The sequence below is a fragment of the Aethalodelphis obliquidens genome, unplaced genomic scaffold (assembly GCF_003676395.1).
Source record: "Aethalodelphis obliquidens isolate GAN/ISIS:26980383/991018 unplaced genomic scaffold, ASM367639v1 scaffold24, whole genome shotgun sequence".
NCBI classification, from domain to species: Eukaryota; Metazoa; Chordata; class Mammalia; order Artiodactyla; family Delphinidae; genus Aethalodelphis; species Aethalodelphis obliquidens.
This window is the reverse complement of record NW_020837968.1, coordinates 10,720,823-10,742,259: the sequence shown is the minus strand read 5'-3', so window position 1 is coordinate 10,742,259 and position 21,437 is coordinate 10,720,823. Positions and strand designations below refer to the sequence as shown.

The window sequence follows — 21,437 nt, the reverse complement described above, 5'->3', positions numbered from 1 at the left end:
AGCCTTGTGTAATTCTCTGAAGGGGAGATCTTTAATTATCCTATGAAATGACTTTGTGCTATTAAAAGTGTGAAAAATACTTTTGTCTTTGGACTATATAATATTTTAAAAATTTGCATTTGGGCCTAAAATGTAGACTTAAAATTAGCTGACCTAAGAAGGCTTTGTGCTGAACTGTTTCACTTCTTTTGGCATTTATGTGCCTCATAGCGGTTTTGTTTTGTTTTGTTTTTTCCTTCTTGTCCTAGTCCTGTTTTCTCAATTTTGTAAATTCTGACAACTTATGAGATTTGTGATTCCCTTGTGGCAATGTAGGCACATGCAGTACTTGACAGAAAAAGCAATGTGAAACGTTCTGTTTGGTAGGTAATGTAAATATTAAAATTTTTTATTTAAAAAATGAAAGGGGTAATGGCAGTCTCCACATGAATAGAAAATCCAGTTGCCTTAATTAACTTCAAATCCTGTCAAACACTGAACATTGTGGGTATCTTATTTACTGGGAGAAATCTTCTTTTTAAACTTTTTCAAAACTGGTTTACAAGTGGAGTCCAAACAGAAACTGTTTGTATTTAAGATTGTAAAGATGTAGAGAGACAGGCTTTGCCATTGTAAGTGGAAATATTTGGATTAGATTGATGTTTGTTTATGGCAAATCTGGATTTTCCAGGTCCTGATCGTAAATACTGTTGTGTTTTTTTTGTTTGTTTCTGCTGAAAGTAGAGACTTTTAAACGAAATGTATTAGGTTAATTGGATAATTATCAATTCTCTACTTAACTTTGTATTGTGTGTTTCTAGCTAAACTCAGAGATAGCATTTTTCTTTTTGATAGACTTTGGGTTGGCTCCTGTATGTGTTCTAAAATAAATTCCAAATGATATTATTAGTGACAGGGGTGAACAGCAAATAGAATGGGATACCAAATATTTCTGTAATCACTTAGACATCAAATAATGTCATTATTTGGGTTTCATCCTTTGTATTATCTTACCATTCAGTCATACCTCAAATCTGTTTACCTACAGAATTGAGGCAGGGTAAACTGTCACACTCCATGGGGGTAGATTTTCAATAAATGATCACGATGCAAAATATATTTCAATAAATAATATAGCAATATTTCAATTGGTATTTTAAGGTTTATAAGATATTTAATAATGCATTTGTATAATATCCAAATATATTAGTACATTAGTATAATATCCAAATGTATTAGTACCTTATATTAACATAATTGGATCATTACAGCAAAACACCAGGGAGGTTATTGTCTTAATATCCATCTTATATTTGGAAAAGCAAACAGGTTAAGGAACTCAACAAAATTTACAGAGCTTGTTAATGAAAGAGCCAGAAAGAAACCATTCTGATTTGCAAACTATGCTTTATTTTTTTCCATGTTCCTCATATAATATTTAGGAATAAATTATTATATTATTACAGTTGGAAACATTTTTCTGGAAAAACTTTAAAACTAGAAATATACTGAAAATAGACTTCTTTTATTTTTAAATTTATTTATTGGCATATAGTTGCTTTTACACTGCTGTGCCAGTTTCTGCTGTACAGCAAAGTGAATCAGCCATACATATACATATATCCCCTCTTTTTTGGATTTCCTTCCCATTTAGGTCACCACAGAGCACCAAGTAGAGTTCCCTGTGCTATAGAGTAGGTTCTCATTAGTTATCTATTTTATACATAGTAGCGTATATATGTGAAAATAGACTTCTTAATGATATCTGTATAGTATTGTTTTATCAGACCCTTTAAAATAACATTATTGAAGTTTCAGTGCATATATTATTATGACTCAGATGAATAAATCTGTTTATTTTCAAAGATGCACAGATAAAGAAGCTGGGTCCACATGTTTGAACACATAGTTTGGGCTGATTTAACTTTGAAACCTATGTCACTTGTGTATTTCCGTGTTATATGATTGTCCTTGGGGGGAAAAAAACTGGTTTTACTGACTATGTTTTTTCTCCAACAGAACTGAATAAATTGATGAATGATTTTAGTATGATGTAGAAGTAGTTGCAGGTGTGTTACTAGGATTTGAGTTCAGACATTTCACTGAGTATGACGTCAGCTAAACTAAATCATAATCATCATCATCATGTCTCTAGAAGATGCATAAAAAGAAGATTTTCCAGATTTTGAAAAGAGGTTAAAAGCAGTATAAATATTTTTTACTTGAAATTGTTGATATTTGTCTACTTTTAACCCCCTAAAATGGGAATAAAACTTTCATATAAAAGTTATTATGATCTTTTTAAATATATCGACTCTAGAAATTTTTACTATTAATTGTTATCTAAACCTGGCAGGAACAATTTTTCTGTATATTGACTGCCCATCAACTTTCGCTACATAATTGTACTAATTATTAATTATGTAGTATTAATATCTATTTTTTCCCTCTACAGTCATCTACTGAGTACCATATACATAAAGTTATAAATCATAAAAGAATGCTTTGTCCAACTGATCCTTATTTTAGGAAGTAAGAAAGCGTTAAGTCATGGCTTTTGTAAAAAAGTACTTGAATATTTAGAAACTGGATAGATACGTAGATGGTATGGATGGATGGATGGATGGATAGTAGTTTCTCTACCCACACACTGAAAGGAGGTGAGAGGGAGGGAAGAAAGCAAGAAAAAGAGGGAAAAGGAGAAAGAGAAAGCGAGAATGAACGTAAGAGAACACTCCTTTAGATTTTGGAGGAGCACGTAAAAATAATATGAATATTTCAGTAATTCATTGTTCACAGTTGAAAGGAAATGTACAGTAATAAAATTATTTCACAATACTTAAAGGATATATTCCTACAAATACAAAAAATATCCCATAATGCATAATAAAAATTCTGTCAATCAAGTATATGTATTTTCTTCTTCATGATATTTAATAACTAGTTTTCAGTGTTGCACTTCTCCCATAAACTTGGGCCAGTTGGCTAAGCTGATTGGTGGCTTTAGTGTGATACAACTGTGTCAGAATTGTGTCCAGCCAAGACCTTGAATCCAGTCTTTCAGCCACAATCCTCTTCCATAGGCCTTCAGGATGGACGAAATCCATTGTCAGAAACTCACCAGCTCTGACTCCTGTGTTGGAAAATACACAGTGTGTTGTTCAGTATTTGAGCATGTGAGGCTATATTGCTCATGGTGAACTCATGCCCTGACAGACACCAAAAGCAAAGTTTGGAGTCTACAAACCTAATCAAGATGCATTCTGTGAGCTTTTTTGGTTCCTTTTTCTTTTTAATTTTTAAAATTTTTATTGGAGTATAGTTGATTTACAGTGTTGAATTAGTTCTGCTGTACAGCAAAGTAAATCAGTTATACATATACATATATCCACTCTTTTTTAGATTCTTTTCTCATATAGGTCATTACAGAGTATGAATAGAGTTCCCTGTGCTGTACAGTAGGTCCTTGTTGATTATCTGTTTTATATATAGTAGTGTGTGTATGTCAGGCTTTCTTGGTTCTAACAATTTCAGAGTTATTTTTAAATGTTTCCTCCTTTTTTTAGCCTTCCTCTGTCATTGTCTTTCTCTGTCTCTGTTTGTTTCATCCTGCCTTCTCTTCACACCTCTAACCATATCACATTAATGTTCACATTGGGTTGGAGCTGGATGCCAAATGTGTTATGGTACCACTTTTAGTTATATATGCTTTTAATTTTCTAAACTCTTATAATGGAAAATTTTAAATTCTTATAATGAAACAAATTTGAATGGATCTCAGATGAACAGACAAAATGTGACCACATTATCTAAACTGGAAAAATATTCTGGAGAAAGAAAGCAATGAAAAAAGACAAAACACGACTAAAGGGGGGAAAAGGGGGAAGGTGTTAAACTTTAGTAAATTAAGTATAGACACAATAAAAATAGAACATTAGAAATTAGATAAACGAAGGAATGGAACTCTAGGTGCAAAATTGCTCTAAAAACAGCAGTCAAGAAATGTTTCTTCATGACTCACAAGCATTCTATTTTCACTGAATACTTAGAGACTCTACCTAAGCTCTTCGTTTTTTGATATTTGTTTGTCTGAACCTACTTACTTGCTCTTGAAGTTGCCTCCTGATATCACTTAAACTCTGCTCTGATGTTTCAGTTTGACATTTCAGGGTTTATCTAGAACCAAGTGTATGTTTGTGTGTATCACTCAAAGGAGGTCAACTCTTAAAGTAGTAGTAATATGAAAAGTTATGTGTTTCTTTAGCTCATGGATTGATAGTCATCTTTAACGTATGAGTGTATATATTCACCTTCAGGATTCACATAGAAATAGATCAGCCTTTCCCAGACTGTTTCATATAATTCAGTTACACCACAACTCACCTGTTCCACATGATATTAACAAATGTTCCCAAAACAGGATCCTTGGTTAAACTGGTTTGCAAAACATTGCATAGGCTGTATCTCCCTCTGAGAGTTCTATTAGTTGCATGTTAAAGGCTCTGAGAGGGCCTTCAGTAAATTAACAATACTGAGGATCCTGTTAAACCAAATCTATTTTCTGGACAGTTTGAGAAATATGAAAATATGTACAATGAATTACTTGGTTGTGAATTTATTAGTGGATAATGTTAATACTGTCTTATCAATTAAGGTACAATCTAAGACCACAAAGCGAATCTCTCACCTCTCTCTTACTCCCAAGTAATCTTCTCTTTATTTGATAAAGATTTATATGTTTCTATCCTAAACTTTACAATTACAGACTGGAAACCATGTTATTAACAAGCGCCCCTCCCCACTGCCCCATGTAAATGAAACATTTCTTTCTTTTTAATCCCTTTCTTTCCCTTTTGCCCCTTTCCCTAATGTTATAGATCCTTGCCAGCAATACCTCCCTGAATCTTGACCCAGTCCATCACTCATGGGGAAAAAGTATTACTAAATGCCAGTCTACTTTTGCCTACTTTCTAGCTTCATCTCTGCCCTCCTAACAAATCCCTCCTTTGCCATCCTAGCCTCCTGAATTCTTTCAGGAATCTCCTCCTTCTAACCTGCATTCAGTCCAAACCTGCTCTCAGTTTTCTCTCATTTGAAGGAAAATACAAACTTGTGCCAAAATGTAAAGCACATGCTCCTTCTGAGACGTGTTGACTTAGAACATGGGACGATCCTCGCGTCTCATCTTGTGTAGTAGGGTTCCAGCTCTCTACAACATGTAGGGGTTTTCAACTCAATTCAGGTCCACAGGTCCATGTGGAGTCCTCTGATAGACCGGCGTGGATTGAACAGCTCTGGGTCTACCGATCTACTCAAGCCCACACATTGAGCTTTCAGGGGTGACTGATGAAGAGGATACACGTTGCCAACATCTTTAATTTGAGAAACCGTGTTAGCACCAAATTCCAGTTTCTTTGTATTAATTCTCAAGGAAAGGTGCCTTTCCTTTGGTATGTAGGTGACTCTGATGGCCTTGCATAAATGTCTCTCAGCTTGGTCATCTCTGCCAGGTTTGGTTTCCAACCTGTGCCAGTCTTGGTTCAGCCGTCACTTTTCTATGTTCCTCTACTTCCCCTGGACCCTTCTGCAATCTACTCTCTGTTTACCTAGCACCCGTGGATGATAGTCTGTATGTATTTGATTGGTCTCAAAGGTAGTTACCTCAACAGTAAGGAAGTGCCTGTCTTTCCCCACAGGAGTGCGTCTTGACAGAGTACGTGGAGGTCGGCAGAAGTACAAGCGCAGAATAGATGCGGAGAACAGCCCATACCTGAACCCTCAGTTGGTTCAGCCAGCCAAAAAGCCATGTAAGTACAGCAGACATGTCTGGCTTTCCAGCACACAACATCTTCCCAGCTGGCTCTAGGTACATCACTTCTGGCATGCCCATTCCTACTGACTCCAACGAGACTTCTCTTTGTTGGCGGGGGTGGGGAGATGTGGCTTTATTCCCAAGGATTGCCTTTGAAGAGCAACAGCAACTCAGCTAATTATCTTTTTTTCCTGTGGTTTTCTCCCCCTCTACCTTTTTTTCACCTAGTCATTTTGTGGAAGCATAAGCATACCAAGGCATAGCTTATGTAGTGCGAATTTTACATTTACGGGTTATCTTTATTTTCAGAGGTACATAAAATGGATCGTACCATGATCATTAGTTCATTGGAGCTGTTAGTTTCAGATTTCACAAGAAAGTGATTTTTGTAGTTTCCACTAGCTAAATGAGTTTGTTCAACCTCCCAATGAAAATACATTAGGAGCCTCATTAATTTAGAGCTATAGATGGTTAACACACTAGCTAGCAATAGATTAAAACAAGGATGGGCCCTACGGATAACAAGCATAGGTTGGTGGTTCCATTTCAGATGCCCTTATGGGCATTATGAATTGTTTTTTAAAAGCCCATGGTTTGATAATGCCTGGCTGCAATTTGAAACAATGGTAGGTGTGTAGCTAAAATGCAAACCCCATTCTCTTTGTCATTAGCTAAAAAGAGCTAGAATATAGATTGAGGCAGTTGACTGTGTTCCAGTTTCTAAAAGATCAGTTCATGGTCGTAGTGCAAAAGAGCTAACATTTTAGGATGTTTATGCATAGAGTTTATACGAGGCACTGAAAGTGCTTTGGTGGAAACAATTCTCACATTTAGCTGTCTCTGTCTCAGAAGACACAACCAGCCCTCACCAGAGGAAGTTGCAGCTATAGCAGTTCTAGAAAGGACACGGGTAGTTTTTGATCTGCTTTCGAGGGAAGAGAAAAAGTGTCCTCTTCTCATTCCGATTCTCCAGGAGGGGTCGCTGCTGTGCATCATCCATGTGAGCATATGGGCATCTGTTAAATACATAAAACAGACCCTGAACTGTAAGTGAAAGGACATTTTAGCTATGTCAAAGGCAAAACAACCAGTTTTACATAAAATTGAAGCTTAAGTGAACATATGGCATGGTTTCCTCTTGCCTTTCCAAAAAACATTATGTTGATTATACCTTCAATTGTCCAATCTGGCATCTCCTCAGCCTGCATAAGCTGTCTGGCATTCTGCAAATACAATCTAGGACTGCATTAAGCAGATTTTGCACATTAGAATAAAAAAACTTTCTGATAATACAATAAAGTGCAATAAACACGAATGCTTAATTTCATTAGAGGTTTCGTTTTCCTGGATTCACTAATATCCAGACTGGGCATTTCTCATTCATTTTATATGAAGTCGACTGACACCACTGACGATATCCTCTACCGAGAGAAAAATGAGCACCAGCCCACTCGTAAGTCCACAGGAGGGATAAAGAAACATCTATGGTTTTCGGCGTAAACCTGAGAAATTGGGAAGAGACTTGTCAAGTACCTTTAAGAAGATGACAGCAATTTCAGTGAGCTCCATTTGTCTGAGATGAAAGAGGACTCCTAATAAATCATTACTCATTATCTTAAGGCCTCTGTGTTCATTTACCTTAGTCTATCCAATTAGTGTATTTTGGTAACAAACATTTATAAAACTTAATTTTCAGATCCTGTCAGATAAATGTCAAGAGACCAGGCATGGGCTTTGCTCAGAAAGTGGCTGGGGGAGATTTCTGGAGCCTGACTGATTGTGTACTACAAAAGCCCAAGAATGAAAATTGGGTTCTATTGATTCTAATTAGGGAAACATTAAATAAGATTCACCTAGAAACAGTGCTGCCGGCTATTCCATTTTCTGAATGATAGGAATTTCTAAGCTTCCACCGAATTTCTTTGACCCCCTCCAGTCAAGTATCCAGTGGCTTGGGTGAAACAGGTTGCATTTTCCCTGTACTGAAAGACCTCGAATCACGGTTTCCTTCCGCTACATTTTTGTACCCTTTATTACTGCATTTTCTTCTAATCCTGAGGATCTAGTAGTTGCTGACATGTTTTGCTGCATTGTCAGAGCAATGAAAGTGGAAACTTTTCCAAGCATAGCTAAAAAACAGGGTGTTGTTTCGATAGCATATACGAGAAACAAATGTCCTTCTCTTCAGATCCTACAAATTAAAAAAAAATTTTGATTTTAATTTCTTTTCTAGAAAATACGATATTTGGGAATACTTCCTCCCAAATCTGTATTTTTAAATTGATAATAATTGAATATTACTGCCATTGAATGGTTATCTGTTGATAATTTGAAGTGAACAAAATTCATGTGGTGGTCATAGTAGTAAAAATTTTAAACTCTATCAGAAGAATTACAAATTGTAGCCTGGATAAGTATCCTTGTTATGTTGTTACAGCAGACAAAAAAAGAACTATGTTTTCAATTCTAAGGTATATGAAGTCTGTTCATTTTGAGTTAAAAAAGTTAAAAATGTATAGGGAAAGGCAAATGGTCTAGTAAACGTACAGGAACCTTTGACTTGGCTCACACAGATCGCATTTAATACCCTAGTTTTCTAGAGTAATAGGACACAGACATTGAAATATCTGAGTTTATTCTTACCTATTTGTATTTCCTCACTTAGAAGAAAGTATCCAATCTAAAGCTACATGTAGAAATTGAAAGTGGGGCCAACAAGAAAAATCATTCTGTTAGCAAGGCTTTATAACCCCTTCCATAAACTCTCACATGGCCCTGAGCGATAAAACACATTTGATGTGATGCTTTCCATTTGTCTCTAGTGTTTATTTTATGAAGGATTTTAAAAACATATATCACAAATTTCAGACAGATAAATCTGAACCAGAGAATGAACTAAAGACAACAGATGAAAATAGAGGATTAAAGTATTAGACGCTCCAAAGAGGAAATACAGTCACATTTAAGTTGGAGTATTTTTCTGGAAACTGACATTGGCTGTATTTGGAAGATGGGCCGGGTGTGTGGGGAGGGGGAGAAAGGCAAGTCGTTTGTATTGAATGCATCCCACAGAGACAGAGTTATACAGTCAGTAATTCACCCCGGCAGAAGGGCTCTGACCTTTGCTCCTCTTTAAAGGAATTAGGACAGTTAATGACTTTCATGCCCATTATGTCTACGGGCAGTAGGAGTTCTTTGCCTCCTGCATTATGTTCTATATTTCAATGGCTTATGTGGATATTTATTTTAAAGCTGTTGTATGCTATTTAATCTGCTTCCCCAGATCCCACTTAAGAATCAAAGAGCAGACCCAGAAAGCCTCTAACTTCTCTTATCTGTTTGCTATAAAACATTTCATTACAGGACAGATGCTTCATTCCAGCAAAGGCCGGTAAAGCCAAGAAGAAACAAAGAACTATTACAACTGCTATGGGTTTTCCAGAACACTGTTTAATGTATATATGTTGAACCGTAAATGGAATATTTGGGGTTGATTATAGGTGTTTGTGGGGTGTTTTTGTTGTTTTTTGTTTTTGCTCAAAACACCACCTAGTTTAGAACGTGCGAAAGAGGGATGATGCTACTAGTGATCTTGTAGTGCTCTGGTCTGATTCTGCAGATAACAAGATTGTCTCACATTTATTGGTGGCTGAACCGGAGAAGATCTATGCCATGCCTGACCCTACTGTTCCCGACAGTGACATCAAAGCCCTCACTACACTGTGCGACTTGGCCGATCGAGAATTGGTGGTTATCATTGGATGGGCGAAGCATATTCCAGGTACCTTTTCTGAAATGAAAAAGAAAGTTTGCAATTAATTCCCTAAGCTTTATATGTTGATTTAGGCAAATTCACAATTTTCTCATTAGGATTTTTAATTTTTATTTATTTATTTTAATTTGCTTTTTTATTTGTATTTTTTAAATTAATTTATTGTTCTTGGCCACACTGCACGGCTTGTGAGAACTTAGTTCCCCAAGCAGGGATTGAACCCAAACCATCGGCAGTGAAAACACGGAGTCTTAACCACTGGACCACCAGGCAATTCCCATTCATTAGGATTTTTTTAAACCTTTACATTTGTTTTTGTCATACTTAATTTAGTGCTTTCTTGGTCCTAATAGAATCATATGCTGTTTTTATAACTGTACCATCTTGAATGCTTGTTAATTATTTTTTCGCATATGAAGGTACTATTGCCAACCTAAGATAAAGAGAATATAACTTGTTAAAATATTTCTTTATTCTTTTAAAAAGTCCGAGTTTTCTCCTAAGGAAACACTTCTGTTTTTTCTTTTCACTTTAAATAAATGTTTATGAATTGGGGGCTTTAAGGCAGACAGCCTGGGTATAAGTCCTGCCTGGCCTGCCAATGGGACAACTTCCCGAACTTACTCTATCTTAGCTTCCTAAACCCTAAATAAAGCTATAATATCGTAATAAAAAAAAGTTTTTGTCAGGAGTAGTCTAGATACCTTTTTTCCTTTTAAAAATCACTTATTTTGTTGTTCATAGTGGCGATTTATACTGAATTGTTTTTCATATTTGCATATTGCTTTGGTTTACAATTAGATATTTACCATGAATTTATACATAAATTATGAAAATAAATGTTAAATTGACATTGTAAATATTCTCATATGGTGACTTAAGAGTAGTATTTCAGGTTTTAAAAAAATATTTATTTGATTGTGCTGTGTCTTAGTTGTGGCAGGCGGGCTCCTTAGTTGTGGCATGTGAACTCTTAGTTGCAGCATGCATGTGGGATCTAGTTCCCTGACCAGGGATCGAACCCGGGCCCCCTGCATTGGGAGTGCAGAGTCTTATCCACTGCGCCCCCAGGGAAGTCCCAAAAGTAGTATTTTAAAGTATCCAATTATTTTTCTCTCCAGGCCTGTCCTTAGATCAGTGAACATATACCTGATCACAAGGTTTAAGAATTTTAGTAGTCTACTTGGATTATTGTTTGTTTGAGCTTTGATCTTCAAATAGTTTACAAACAAATTTTTGGATGATGAGCCGTGTTTCTCTGGTACAGTGAACTTATTTCTGTCTCCTTAAACTAGTTTGTCTTTATGCTTTGAATGCTACAGTAATTTCTTTAATCAAATTGATGGAAGTCCCTTTCCCAGCCCACACTGAAACCAATTTATTGGTCATGATACGCCAGCTATGTTGCTAACAGTCGTAACGAACTGTCAGGCGATATCGCAGTGAAGCTAATTTGAAGTCATTAGGTGTGCAGCGTTCAGGCGACAATTTGTTACAGTGCTTGGGAACACAGCTGACATTTCTGAATGGCTTTGTTCACTGCAGTTCTAGATGAGGCCAAGCAAATTGTAAACTAATTTAAACATCACTCTGTATTATACCGGCTACTTTGTCTTACACTGTTTGCTAATAAAGCACCCCCAATTAAGTCAAAACTAGTTAAATAGGTGAGCTGGAGTGTATTCTTTAGAAGATACCTCCACAAGGGTCACTGCATCTAAAAGAAAGATGAGAATTTGATTGTGTGGATAGCTGATTTGCATTTGGATTGTAATCATATCTATAAGGTTTTTAGAAAAAGCAAAAAAAACGAAATAGAATATGCTGAAAGGTGGTGAGACATTGGAAGTTGTAGCGGTGGAAACAACCAGAATTTACCTAAACAGTGTATGAAAACTTTTCTGGAAGGAAAGTGTGATGAAGGGTTTTAGAAAGAAACAAAACTAAGATTTGTTGAAGTGTCCACAGATACTTTTAAAAATAATCAATATATATTATATCATTTACATTTATCCACACACACAGGTACACAGACATACATACTCACAGGTTTAAAATAGCATTATTCTAACCCGGGGTTTCTCAGTCTTGATGCAATTGATGTTTGGAACCAGATAATCTTTTGTTATGGGGCCTGTCCTGTTCCTTGTAGGGTATTTAGCAACATCCTTGGTTTCTACCTATTAGCATCCTTGAGTTGTAACAAACAAAAATGTCTTCACACATTGCCAGATGTCCTCTTGGGGGGCAAAATCATGCCCCCCTTTCCCGGTTGAGACCCATTGTTCTAACCCAGGAATCAGATATTATTATCCTTAATTCAAAGATAGGGAGATCTGGGGCAGAGAGAGGTAAAAACACTTGCACAGGGCTTCCCTGGTGGCGCAGTGGTTGAGAGTCCGCCTGCCGATGCAGGGGACACGGGTTTGTGCCCCGGTCCGGGAGGATCCCACATGCCGTGGAGCGGCTGGGCCCGTGAGCCATGGCCGCTGAGCCTGCGCGTCTGGAGCCTGTGCTCCGCAACGGGAGAGGCCACGAATTCTGCCCAAGTTCTCCCTGAATTAAGAAATTTGTTAAGCCCATATTCTGTTATCGTACAGACATTCCATAATAACGATCAAGAAAAGTCGTCAACTCCTGCTGCTGCTCTCTGGAAAGGAAAAGTCAGTGATAAATTTGTGGGTCCAGTTGTGTATCTAAGTAGAAATGTCAGCTTACAGAGGAACTTGTCACAGTAAAGGGGCTCTGGTGACCTTTGTGAAGACAGTAACTTTAAATAACTATGAGTAACAGCATTTCCAGTGGTGGAAACAATTGCTATACGATTATGTGTTCAGTCTTAAGCTGAGGCTTAGAATTGGTAGGGGCTGACGTTATTCTCTCTCCCCAGCAAATGCCAGAGGAGGTTACTGTGCAATGATGATTCACAGCTCTGTTTCTCGTGATACCCGGAGGGTGTTTTAAATGACTGCAAGGAGTATCTTGGCTTTTCAGAGAGGGATTAGCAAAACACGAATTCACTGAAATGCCTTTAAGTTTCATAACAGTAAGTGTGCCATGCAGTGTTCGGAGGTAGAAGTAAAAGATGCTGTGATACCAGCGTGCTGGTCTATATAGCCGGGTTCAGGGAGCCTGGGCACGGCAGCAACATGGAGCATGGGATGGGGAGGGGGTAAAGCCAAAGAGAATATAAAGATTAAAGTCTCATTTCTGCCTTGATAAAAGTAAAAATGTGTTTTTGATACCATGACCTAGTCCTCATAACTGGGGTCAGAGCTGGAATTAAAGCCAAATCAGAACGGAAATTTCACGTCTTAATCTTCAGTTCAAAATTGTTTGTTTGTTTTTTAATGCTTCTGTTAAAACTAAAGTGAAATCTTTTTTTTTTAAATATACTAAAATCCAAGCCTTTGCTCTCTTTGTGCTGCTCTCAGTTTGTGGAATCACACACACACACACACACACACACACACACACACACAGTTTTTAAAAATTAAGTTTAGCATATAAGATCAGATCAGTAGCCTTTCTGTACTCCTGGGAAGATACTTTTGAATACTTGCTTTTGCTACATAAAAAAGTGACAAATTCAACAAAAGAAAATATTGAAGAAGAATACATAGGGAGTGGGGTTTTTTTTATCAGTAAATAGAATTAGTTGACTTACTTTAATAAATCACATAAATGGAAAAGTGTGTTGTTCGGAAACATGACCATACTTTATCTCTAGAAGCAAAAAGATCACAAGGGCTTTAGAAAATGCTTGACTTTAGTTGAAGGAGCATAAGGGCACCAGAACAGATGATGGTGCCCTAATAGCCCTTTTTAAGAATGACAGGGCCCCACCATTAGCATCCTTTTATATCCTTGGAAATTGCTCATGCCTCGCTTTTCTGGTTCCTATCTGCCTGACTCTTTTTTATTTCTCTTTCAATTTCGTCCGCGCTCGGATAAGCGCATGCTAACACAATATGATTGAGCTGTAAAATGGACCGCTGTCGCCTCTAATCTCTTTTATGTAGATACGGAGGTCCTGCACACTCCACTTCATTCTCTCTCCATTGTTGGCCTTTTTTAGAATGGGCTGCCAAGTAATGGCGGCTCCGTCACATATTAGAGCTAGGTTTCACAGGGTGTGATAAGACGATTATCAGCCCAGCAGTCAGATCTATTATTGTTCTTTGTGGTTGATTAAAATATTATTTTGTACTGTAACTTTGTTAGCAAAATGCAGAATGTGCTTCGTCAGATGGTGCTTAAAAAAGCATCACCCATATTAGCTGACCTATATAAGTGGCTTAAATATATTTATGGATCTCGCCAGACGAATGACTTTAAGAGAAAGGTATTTGAACAATTCAGTGAATGAATGTATTTTAGAAGTTGTTTTTTCCTTTATCAAATATGGCAGATTATCAGGTGGGCTTGTTTATTTTTGACATGACAGATCGAACAGTTACCTGCTGAAGAAGGAGGACTCCATTCAAGTTTGGAGCCTCTTAGTGACATTTTTAAAACAGGAAAAAAACCACAAAAAACTATAGTTTTTCTTCATACCAGATGAAGGCAGGAACTATTAAGCTCAAAAAGAAAGCCACACTAGGAAGAGATGTGATAAAACAGTCTTTATGTATAGTTATTCATGTAAGAAACAGAAGTCTAAAGTATAGAAACCAGTATTCTCCATTTATTCTGAAACATTTTTTCTAAAATGTTCACTTAGGAAAATGTATTAAAACTTGCTCAGCGAGTTGGCTTTTTCTAGTTTTCTCGACAGAAGTACTTAGAATTTTCTATAAATGACAGAAATCTCTAAAGAACATGGATAAACTATTTCTATATTAGGATATAAATTTTGTGAGAGAATACCCAAGAATGTTTTGAACTAATATTTATGGCTAATGATACTGTTTAAAGATATATTTATTGTTCTAATGCATTTTACGTAGAGATCAATTTTTTAGATTGTATCATTCCCCAGGCGAAGTTGTGAAGGTTTTGTTTTTTAACTGCCCATTACTTATCTTAAACTGCTGGCACCATTACATGATTATGACGTGTGAAAAAGCACAAAAAATTGTGGTGGAAATAATTACTGTAATGTTTCCATTTGTAACACCAGGTAAGTTTTCATGTGTATGCATGTGATTATGGTTTCACATGCAGGAAACGGCATAGTTAACTAAGAGAGTTATGTTATATATAAAAAGGACCTAATATGCTGTTTCGTTTCTATATCATTGGCACTTGAAAAATGTACTATTGATTAGTTGATTAAAAATATGCACAGCACAAAACTATTAATTGGCTCTGAGGCTCCGCCCGCCACCCCATGGTATAACTGAATTTACGCGTAGTTGTAATTTCTACTTTGCTACAAGTGAATTAAAGCGATTACAGCTCTTTTCTCAGGATTAATTTTTCTTATATGCATGTAACTTAATGATTTCAGAACTGTGAAGTCATTGAGTCTTTTAGTTAAGTGGAGAAATTTTTTTTTTTTTTTGCGGTACGTGGGCCTCTCACTGTTGTGGCCTCTCCCGTTGTGGAGCACAGGCTCCGGACGCGCAGGCTCAGTGGCCATGGCTCACGGGCCCAGCCGCTCCGCGGCATGTGGGATCTTCCCGGACCAGGGCACGAACCCATGTCCCCTGCATCGGCAGGCGGACTCTCAACCACTGTGCCACCAGGGAAGCCCCAAGTGGAGAAATTTTAAATTTAAGATCCAATGCCTTGGCACTTAGAAAGACTATTTAAATTACAACTATATTCAATTATCAGATAGTTGGAAGTTATGTTTAATGTACCTGGGAGTTGTATACCTGTGTACTGGTAGTTGTGGTTTATAAAAGGTAGAATAATTTTGAAAGTAAAATCAGAAAACCTGAGCTGTATATAGTTGAGTAATATTTTGTAAGTTATGTAATTGGTCTGGCCATGAGTTATATTGTGAAAATCAAATGAGGAAAAAAAACACACATGCAAATTATACACATGCATAATTAATTTGCAAATTATCAAGAATGATCTAAAGACGTAAAATATTCAGTGTTCATTTTAGTGCCTAAGAGATTGTGCATAGATTGTCATTTTATTGTAATTAGAGCCAAGTGATCCAAAAAGTTAGTATTCATAAGAGCTATTTCAAAAAATATTCAGAACAAACCTCCATTATAATAGAAAGGGAGGGAAAGGTTATTTAACCAAGAGGGTCACTGAATGGATATGGCCATCACTGTGTCCTAGGCGAACAAGACCATTAGCTTCTAGATGGTCAGGTTCGTCCTCCTCAGCCACACCTGAAATAACTGAACGTTTATCAGTTTCTGAAGTCACAGTTGTGATATGGAGAAAGGAACAAGTTGAAAACTATGTTGTGAAAAAACTAATCTGAAAGATCCCCTACAGGCTTGTTCATTTTCTGCAGCTACCCTTGCTAGAAAGGAGAAAGACCAACAAAGAAGGTTTGAGGTTTCCCAGACAGAGACCTGGTTCAAGAGACACCCCCAAATGTTATTAAAGATGCTCACAAAGACCTCTCCACACCACTCAGTGCCATTGTTTGTGACCTGATGCACAGTGCCGTCACCATGCTGAATTACCTGTGCTCACGTAAGCTCTGTTCCAGTGTCTGGTCCATTCCTAGGTATCCCCCAAATATATCTGCCATCCATTCGTCGTCATGCCATTGTGTACCTCTGATCAGTGAGGAATCATGATTTCATAGCAGTCATGAATACAATTTAAGTATTTGAGTGTCTGCTATGGACCTAATACTATGCTAGGTACTGTGGGACTTATTCAAGCTACAGGTAACCTGATCTCCACCCTGAATCGTGGATCTGTGTCTGCGTAAATATCTGTGCATACATATGTGCATTGTTATGTGGTAATCTTCTTTTTTGTGGGGTTAAGCTTTCAATACAAAAACAACTAACATCGGTAGAGTTTATTATTGTTTACAAAGCACTTTCACGAACTTTTACTTGACGTCCATAACAATTCAGTTGTTTAATTCTTATTGTCCCCTAGAGTCAGGAAGTTTGATTCACACTGTTAGTAGTGTTACTTGAACCATGGAATATTTAACTTAAATGACTTTTTACCAGTAGCTTCAGTAGGTCTTTCTCCCCTATCCTCCTCTACTTCCCCGTACATTTTTTGTCATTTGTTCCAGATTACCTACCTGCCTTTCATACAAGTTTAGGCAAATGGAACATATTTGCCCTGTCTTTAAACATTGTCTCTACATTTATAAAATGAAGGGAGAATTGAATCAAAGAGGAAAGGTATGACACACCTTTAAAATCAATAAAAATCAAGGTGTTTGATTGATAGTGTGCCCTTTATATCCCTGATCACAAATTTTAATGAAACTAGGTGATCACTGTGTAGCTACTCAGCTGAATGGTTGGAAAAGTTTTTAAATGATGGGTTGCTAAAATTGAAGGCTCTTCCTCCCCAATTCCGTTCAGATTCACTGGGTTGAAGATTTCTCTATTCATCAAGTCCTAGAAGATGGTATCATTTTCAGGCAAGTAATTGTAATCGCGAAACTCTTTTGAATGATAAGGTGACAGGATGAGTCTCATCGTTCGGTTCACTATATATATCAGAAGCCTGAACAAGCCTGCACTCTACCTGAGGGTTATCAAAATATTGACATCCCATAGACCTGGCCCAACTCATATCTTTCTGTTCTGGAATTCTGTTTGTTCATAGAGCTGTTACTTCTGACTTTTAGGTTCTTCTCGAGGCTACTTGATGAGTTCAAGAGAGAAAGACTTCTGTGTCTTGTGAAAAGAATTCTATGTGGAAGCTGATTTAATTAGCATAACCCATATATGCTTAAATGGCTCGTTAAAATATTTTTCCACCTCTAAAAGAAGAATTGGAGGGAGAAGTTTAAACGCGATGCTGGCGTGTTTTGTTTCTCCCTCTGCTCCTCTTTGACCCTCTCTCCATCCCTAATCCCACCTCCCTCCCGTGGGCTGGTCACACGTTTTCCCCTGCGTCCCCCTTGCTCTGCCTCAGCCAATCTCCAAATGAATGCATGTCTATCGTGGCCTTGGCTTTGGCACTCTGGATATATTGATTAATAGTTGCCCTAAGCTCCTTTTAGCAAATCAAATTTTCACTTTTAGCAAGGATTTCGCCTCTGATTTATTCAGCAAAGTGAAATGCACTAAATTGACTTTGACATTCAGGGAAAATGGCTGAAAAACAAAGAGCAGAGGAAAGATATATAAATTGTGTGGCAGCTGGAGACTTCAAGCATCTGAGGAACAGTTTTCTGTGGAATACAGAGTAATTTGAAAGCACACAGAGAAGTGGTTTCTTCAAAAAAAAATGCTGAGTTTTCTTTTTGAATGAGGGTGTAAGTATTACTCAGCTGAACTCAGAATTTCTGGTACAACGCATTATATTTTGTAGATAAAAATAGCTGCGTAATCCAAGATTGCCTATATCTAAATGAGTTTATGAAAGCTAGGACATAACCTAATTACACTGGAAAAAAGAAATAGTCAAATCATCCCACATGAAATAGAATAGTTAATGTGAAAGTGTAAGCACTGTGTAGTAGTAGTAGTAGTGTGTGTGTGTGTGTGTGTGTGTGTGTGTGTGTGTGTGTGTGTGTATGTTGTAAAGGATGGAGCTTTTTCATCACCATAAAAAGAATTTGAAAGCCTCAGAAAAGCCATGTAACTTTGCTCTTCTGTTTGCCTTTTTTCCCAAGAATGTTTGCCTTGGCTGTATTCCTTAATGTGACTAAGTCAGCCTACTTCCTTGTTAGACCAAGGTTCGGTGAATAAGTGACCATCAGGTTCAAGATACAAAGTGTGGTTTTGATGCATAAAAAGAAATGGTGCTGATGTAGATGAAGCAAAGAGGAAAGGGGGTTGAACTGAATTCGCTGTGGACACTTGGGGAGGAATGAAAGGTGTGAGGACTACTGAGGAGTAGTTTTGATATTGCGGATCTCGTAGACTGTTGAATTGCCTCTGCCGAGAGGGGTTATCAGAGGGGTGGAAGGAGAAGGGGGAGGGGAAATCTACAGAAGGAATTTGCTATTCATTTACCTTTTTGCTCTTCCATGTGAATTTTCCTTATTAACCAAAGTCAGGGTCCACATAGTCAAGGCACTGCCCTCCCTTTAACTATACTTTTTCATTATTCTCTTTCTCTTCATTTTCAACAAATCAGTGTCCAGAGTGACCCAAGCCATCCACATCAGTGGCATCTTACCAATCAGATAATATTTTTAACATTATACCAAACATGTCCCCAGGCATAGAATTTCCCTAAGGCCAAGCTGCTTCCTCCCCAATTCAGGCCACTTTTCAACCTTCATAAATGATTCTTAGAAGAACCCAATTAGGAGAATGTATTTAACCTGCTAAAAATCCCTTTAATTGACCAAACTTTCTAAGAAGCTTATGGTATATGATAAACAGATATAATACCTCCATTTGTTTATAAATACCTTGATATTTCTCTTAAGAAAAAAAATTTCTTGGTTTTCCCCAGAAAAGAAAAAAACAAACTATGATTTTCTCAGAAGCAATCAACCACTTTTATTTTTTATTTATTTTTGCCAGGTTATATATTTTTTTCCTCCACCAAGAATCAGGAATGACGTACACAGTACACAAACCCCAAGTCAAAGGGATATTCAGCTTTCATTTTATACTTGGATCTCTTAATGTGAAGTTCTGTGCTATTATTATATGAGTTAAAAGTACTAATGCATCGTAATTTAGTTAAAGAGAAACATATAGTGGGTAAATAGCACCTCTTGGTAATTCTAAGCTCTAGAGTCAATTCACCTTAGTTCATCCCACAATTTTACATGTCTCCATTTAACCACAGAACTTTGCTTCCAATAAGGAAATTATATTTCCATTGCCAGAATGGGCAATTAAGTCCTCACTACATATTGTTAATATTATAAAATCAAGAAGGGGAAAGGACCTGTTTCTTCCACTGGATTCAGATTAAGCCAGTGGATGACCAGCCGTCCAGGTCAGCAGCACAGCCTGTATGGATTTGAGAGTCATCGGAGCCCAATGAAACACCGTAATTCCAGGGGTGTCTCTGAAGAGCAGTTCCCTCCTCTCTGTAGGAAGGGGGCTTCACACCTGCTTAACCTACATTAGGGAAGGATTAATTCCCTGAAGTGCTGGGCCCCCTCAGCCAGGCGGCATGTTTATGGCAGGGCACATGGTAGCCTGGGCTGAGAAGGGAGAGAGGGAGAAGGAACAGCTACGGGTTCAAGGAAGGACTGATTCCTCCTGACATGGTCAGCACTTTAGGAAAAAAAATAGTCCAGCTCTACTTAATCTTGTGATTTTCTGTGTCACGGCAGAGCCCAGTCTGCAATGCAGACTTGTAAACGTAGAAGAGGAATACCCTCCCAAAGGTCCTTTCAACTGTGCATATTACTCAGATTAACCTTTTGTGGAAAAGCATGGAATCTCTACTTAAACATTTCAGATTTATTTCTGTGAATGGCTGTGATATTGACGCAAAGTGCTGTATGATAGATTTTCCCAAACTTTAAGAAATATGCTTGCTTACTTAGAAACATGCCTACAGGAAGTTTTATGACACTCTTTTAAAAATAAATGGAAGGATAGCAAATAGAGATCTCTTTCTTTAAAAATTAATTCTTGGATGATAGAACCAGAATGAACCTTAGAATTCAATTGCTAGAACTTCTCATTTTAAGAGGAAGTAGTATATTGCAGTGGGTAGTGTACCATCCTTGGAGTTAGAGACCATGGTTCAAATTCTGATATTGCTTCGTGCCATGAACTAAGTTTGCTTATGTATAAGATGCGGATGATAATAATAAAGTGACCAACTTGATAGGCTACTGGGACAATTCAGGGAGTTAATGTATGTAAAGTGCCCAATCTTTTAATTGCTAAGTGTTCAGTAAATGTTAAATGCCTTTATTTGCACATTCACTTACAGATAAAAACGCTGAAGGCCAGGAAAACTGAATGACTTACCCAAGGTCACGAGCTACTCAGGACATAGTTGAGACTAAAACTCAGTCGTTTAACAGTTGAGCACTGTTGATATTTATCATCGTCACCACAGGTTTTTCAGAAAAGAGTATATCTTCTTATGCATAGTATTAAATATTAGCAAGTTATCCTCTTTGTTCTATATTATACCACATTATATTACATCATATATAAACATGCACATATTTATATGGACAGCATATTTTTTGAAGATAGACCAGTAGCGAAAATGTTATAGAAAAGTTATTTCGGTATATTTTAAGTTGTGCGCCCCAAATTATAAGTAATAAACCCATCTTTCTTTTGTTATTCTTTGATATAGCTTGGCTATAATATCTGAATATATCAGATCAAACCCCTTTCTGAAGAATTATTAATCTAAAGGTATAGCTCAGAATCTTTCTGTTTCACACAGGGGGATATAGTAGAGAGAATTCCTTCACTGAGGCTTGAGGTTGGGAAACAGCCAACAGCTTAAAGTGGCCAAGAGTTTCTCAATGGAGGATCTTGATAGAGAGCTAAGTGTCTAGGTAACATAGAGACAAAGTAACAGGAATACATGAGGTGCACCTTATATATAAAACATCTCTGAATACTTGCTGTGTAAATATATGTGATGCTATCTTTGAAGACAGTGTCACTGACAGATCAGTATATAACGTTTGATTAAAATTAGCTTGTAGATAATCCATGGATTTTAATTAATCTGGTCAGTTATCCAACCCAGTATACGCAGTGAGGATTTTAGGTTCTCACATATCTGTATGTGCCATGAAAGTCTAAGTCAGATTTCCAAGGCAATTTTTTACAGTTCGAATAGAATTATTTATTATTTAATGTG

General features: G+C 37.2%; 1 protein-coding gene across 10 annotated transcripts in view; it reads left to right on the top strand.

Annotated features, from left to right (window-relative positions):
• ESRRG (estrogen related receptor gamma) overlaps window positions 1-21,437 on the top strand; it is a 645,592-nt gene that overhangs the window by 576,530 nt on the left and 47,625 nt on the right. For all 10 annotated transcript variants that reach the window (XM_027122193.1, XM_027122198.1, XM_027122191.1 and 7 more), the window contains 2 exons: window positions 5,676-5,786; window positions 9,411-9,572. In XM_027122193.1, the coding sequence (XP_026977994.1) occupies window positions 5,676-5,786; window positions 9,411-9,572 (273 nt within the window). The remainder of the gene's footprint in view (window positions 1-5,675; window positions 5,787-9,410; window positions 9,573-21,437) is intronic.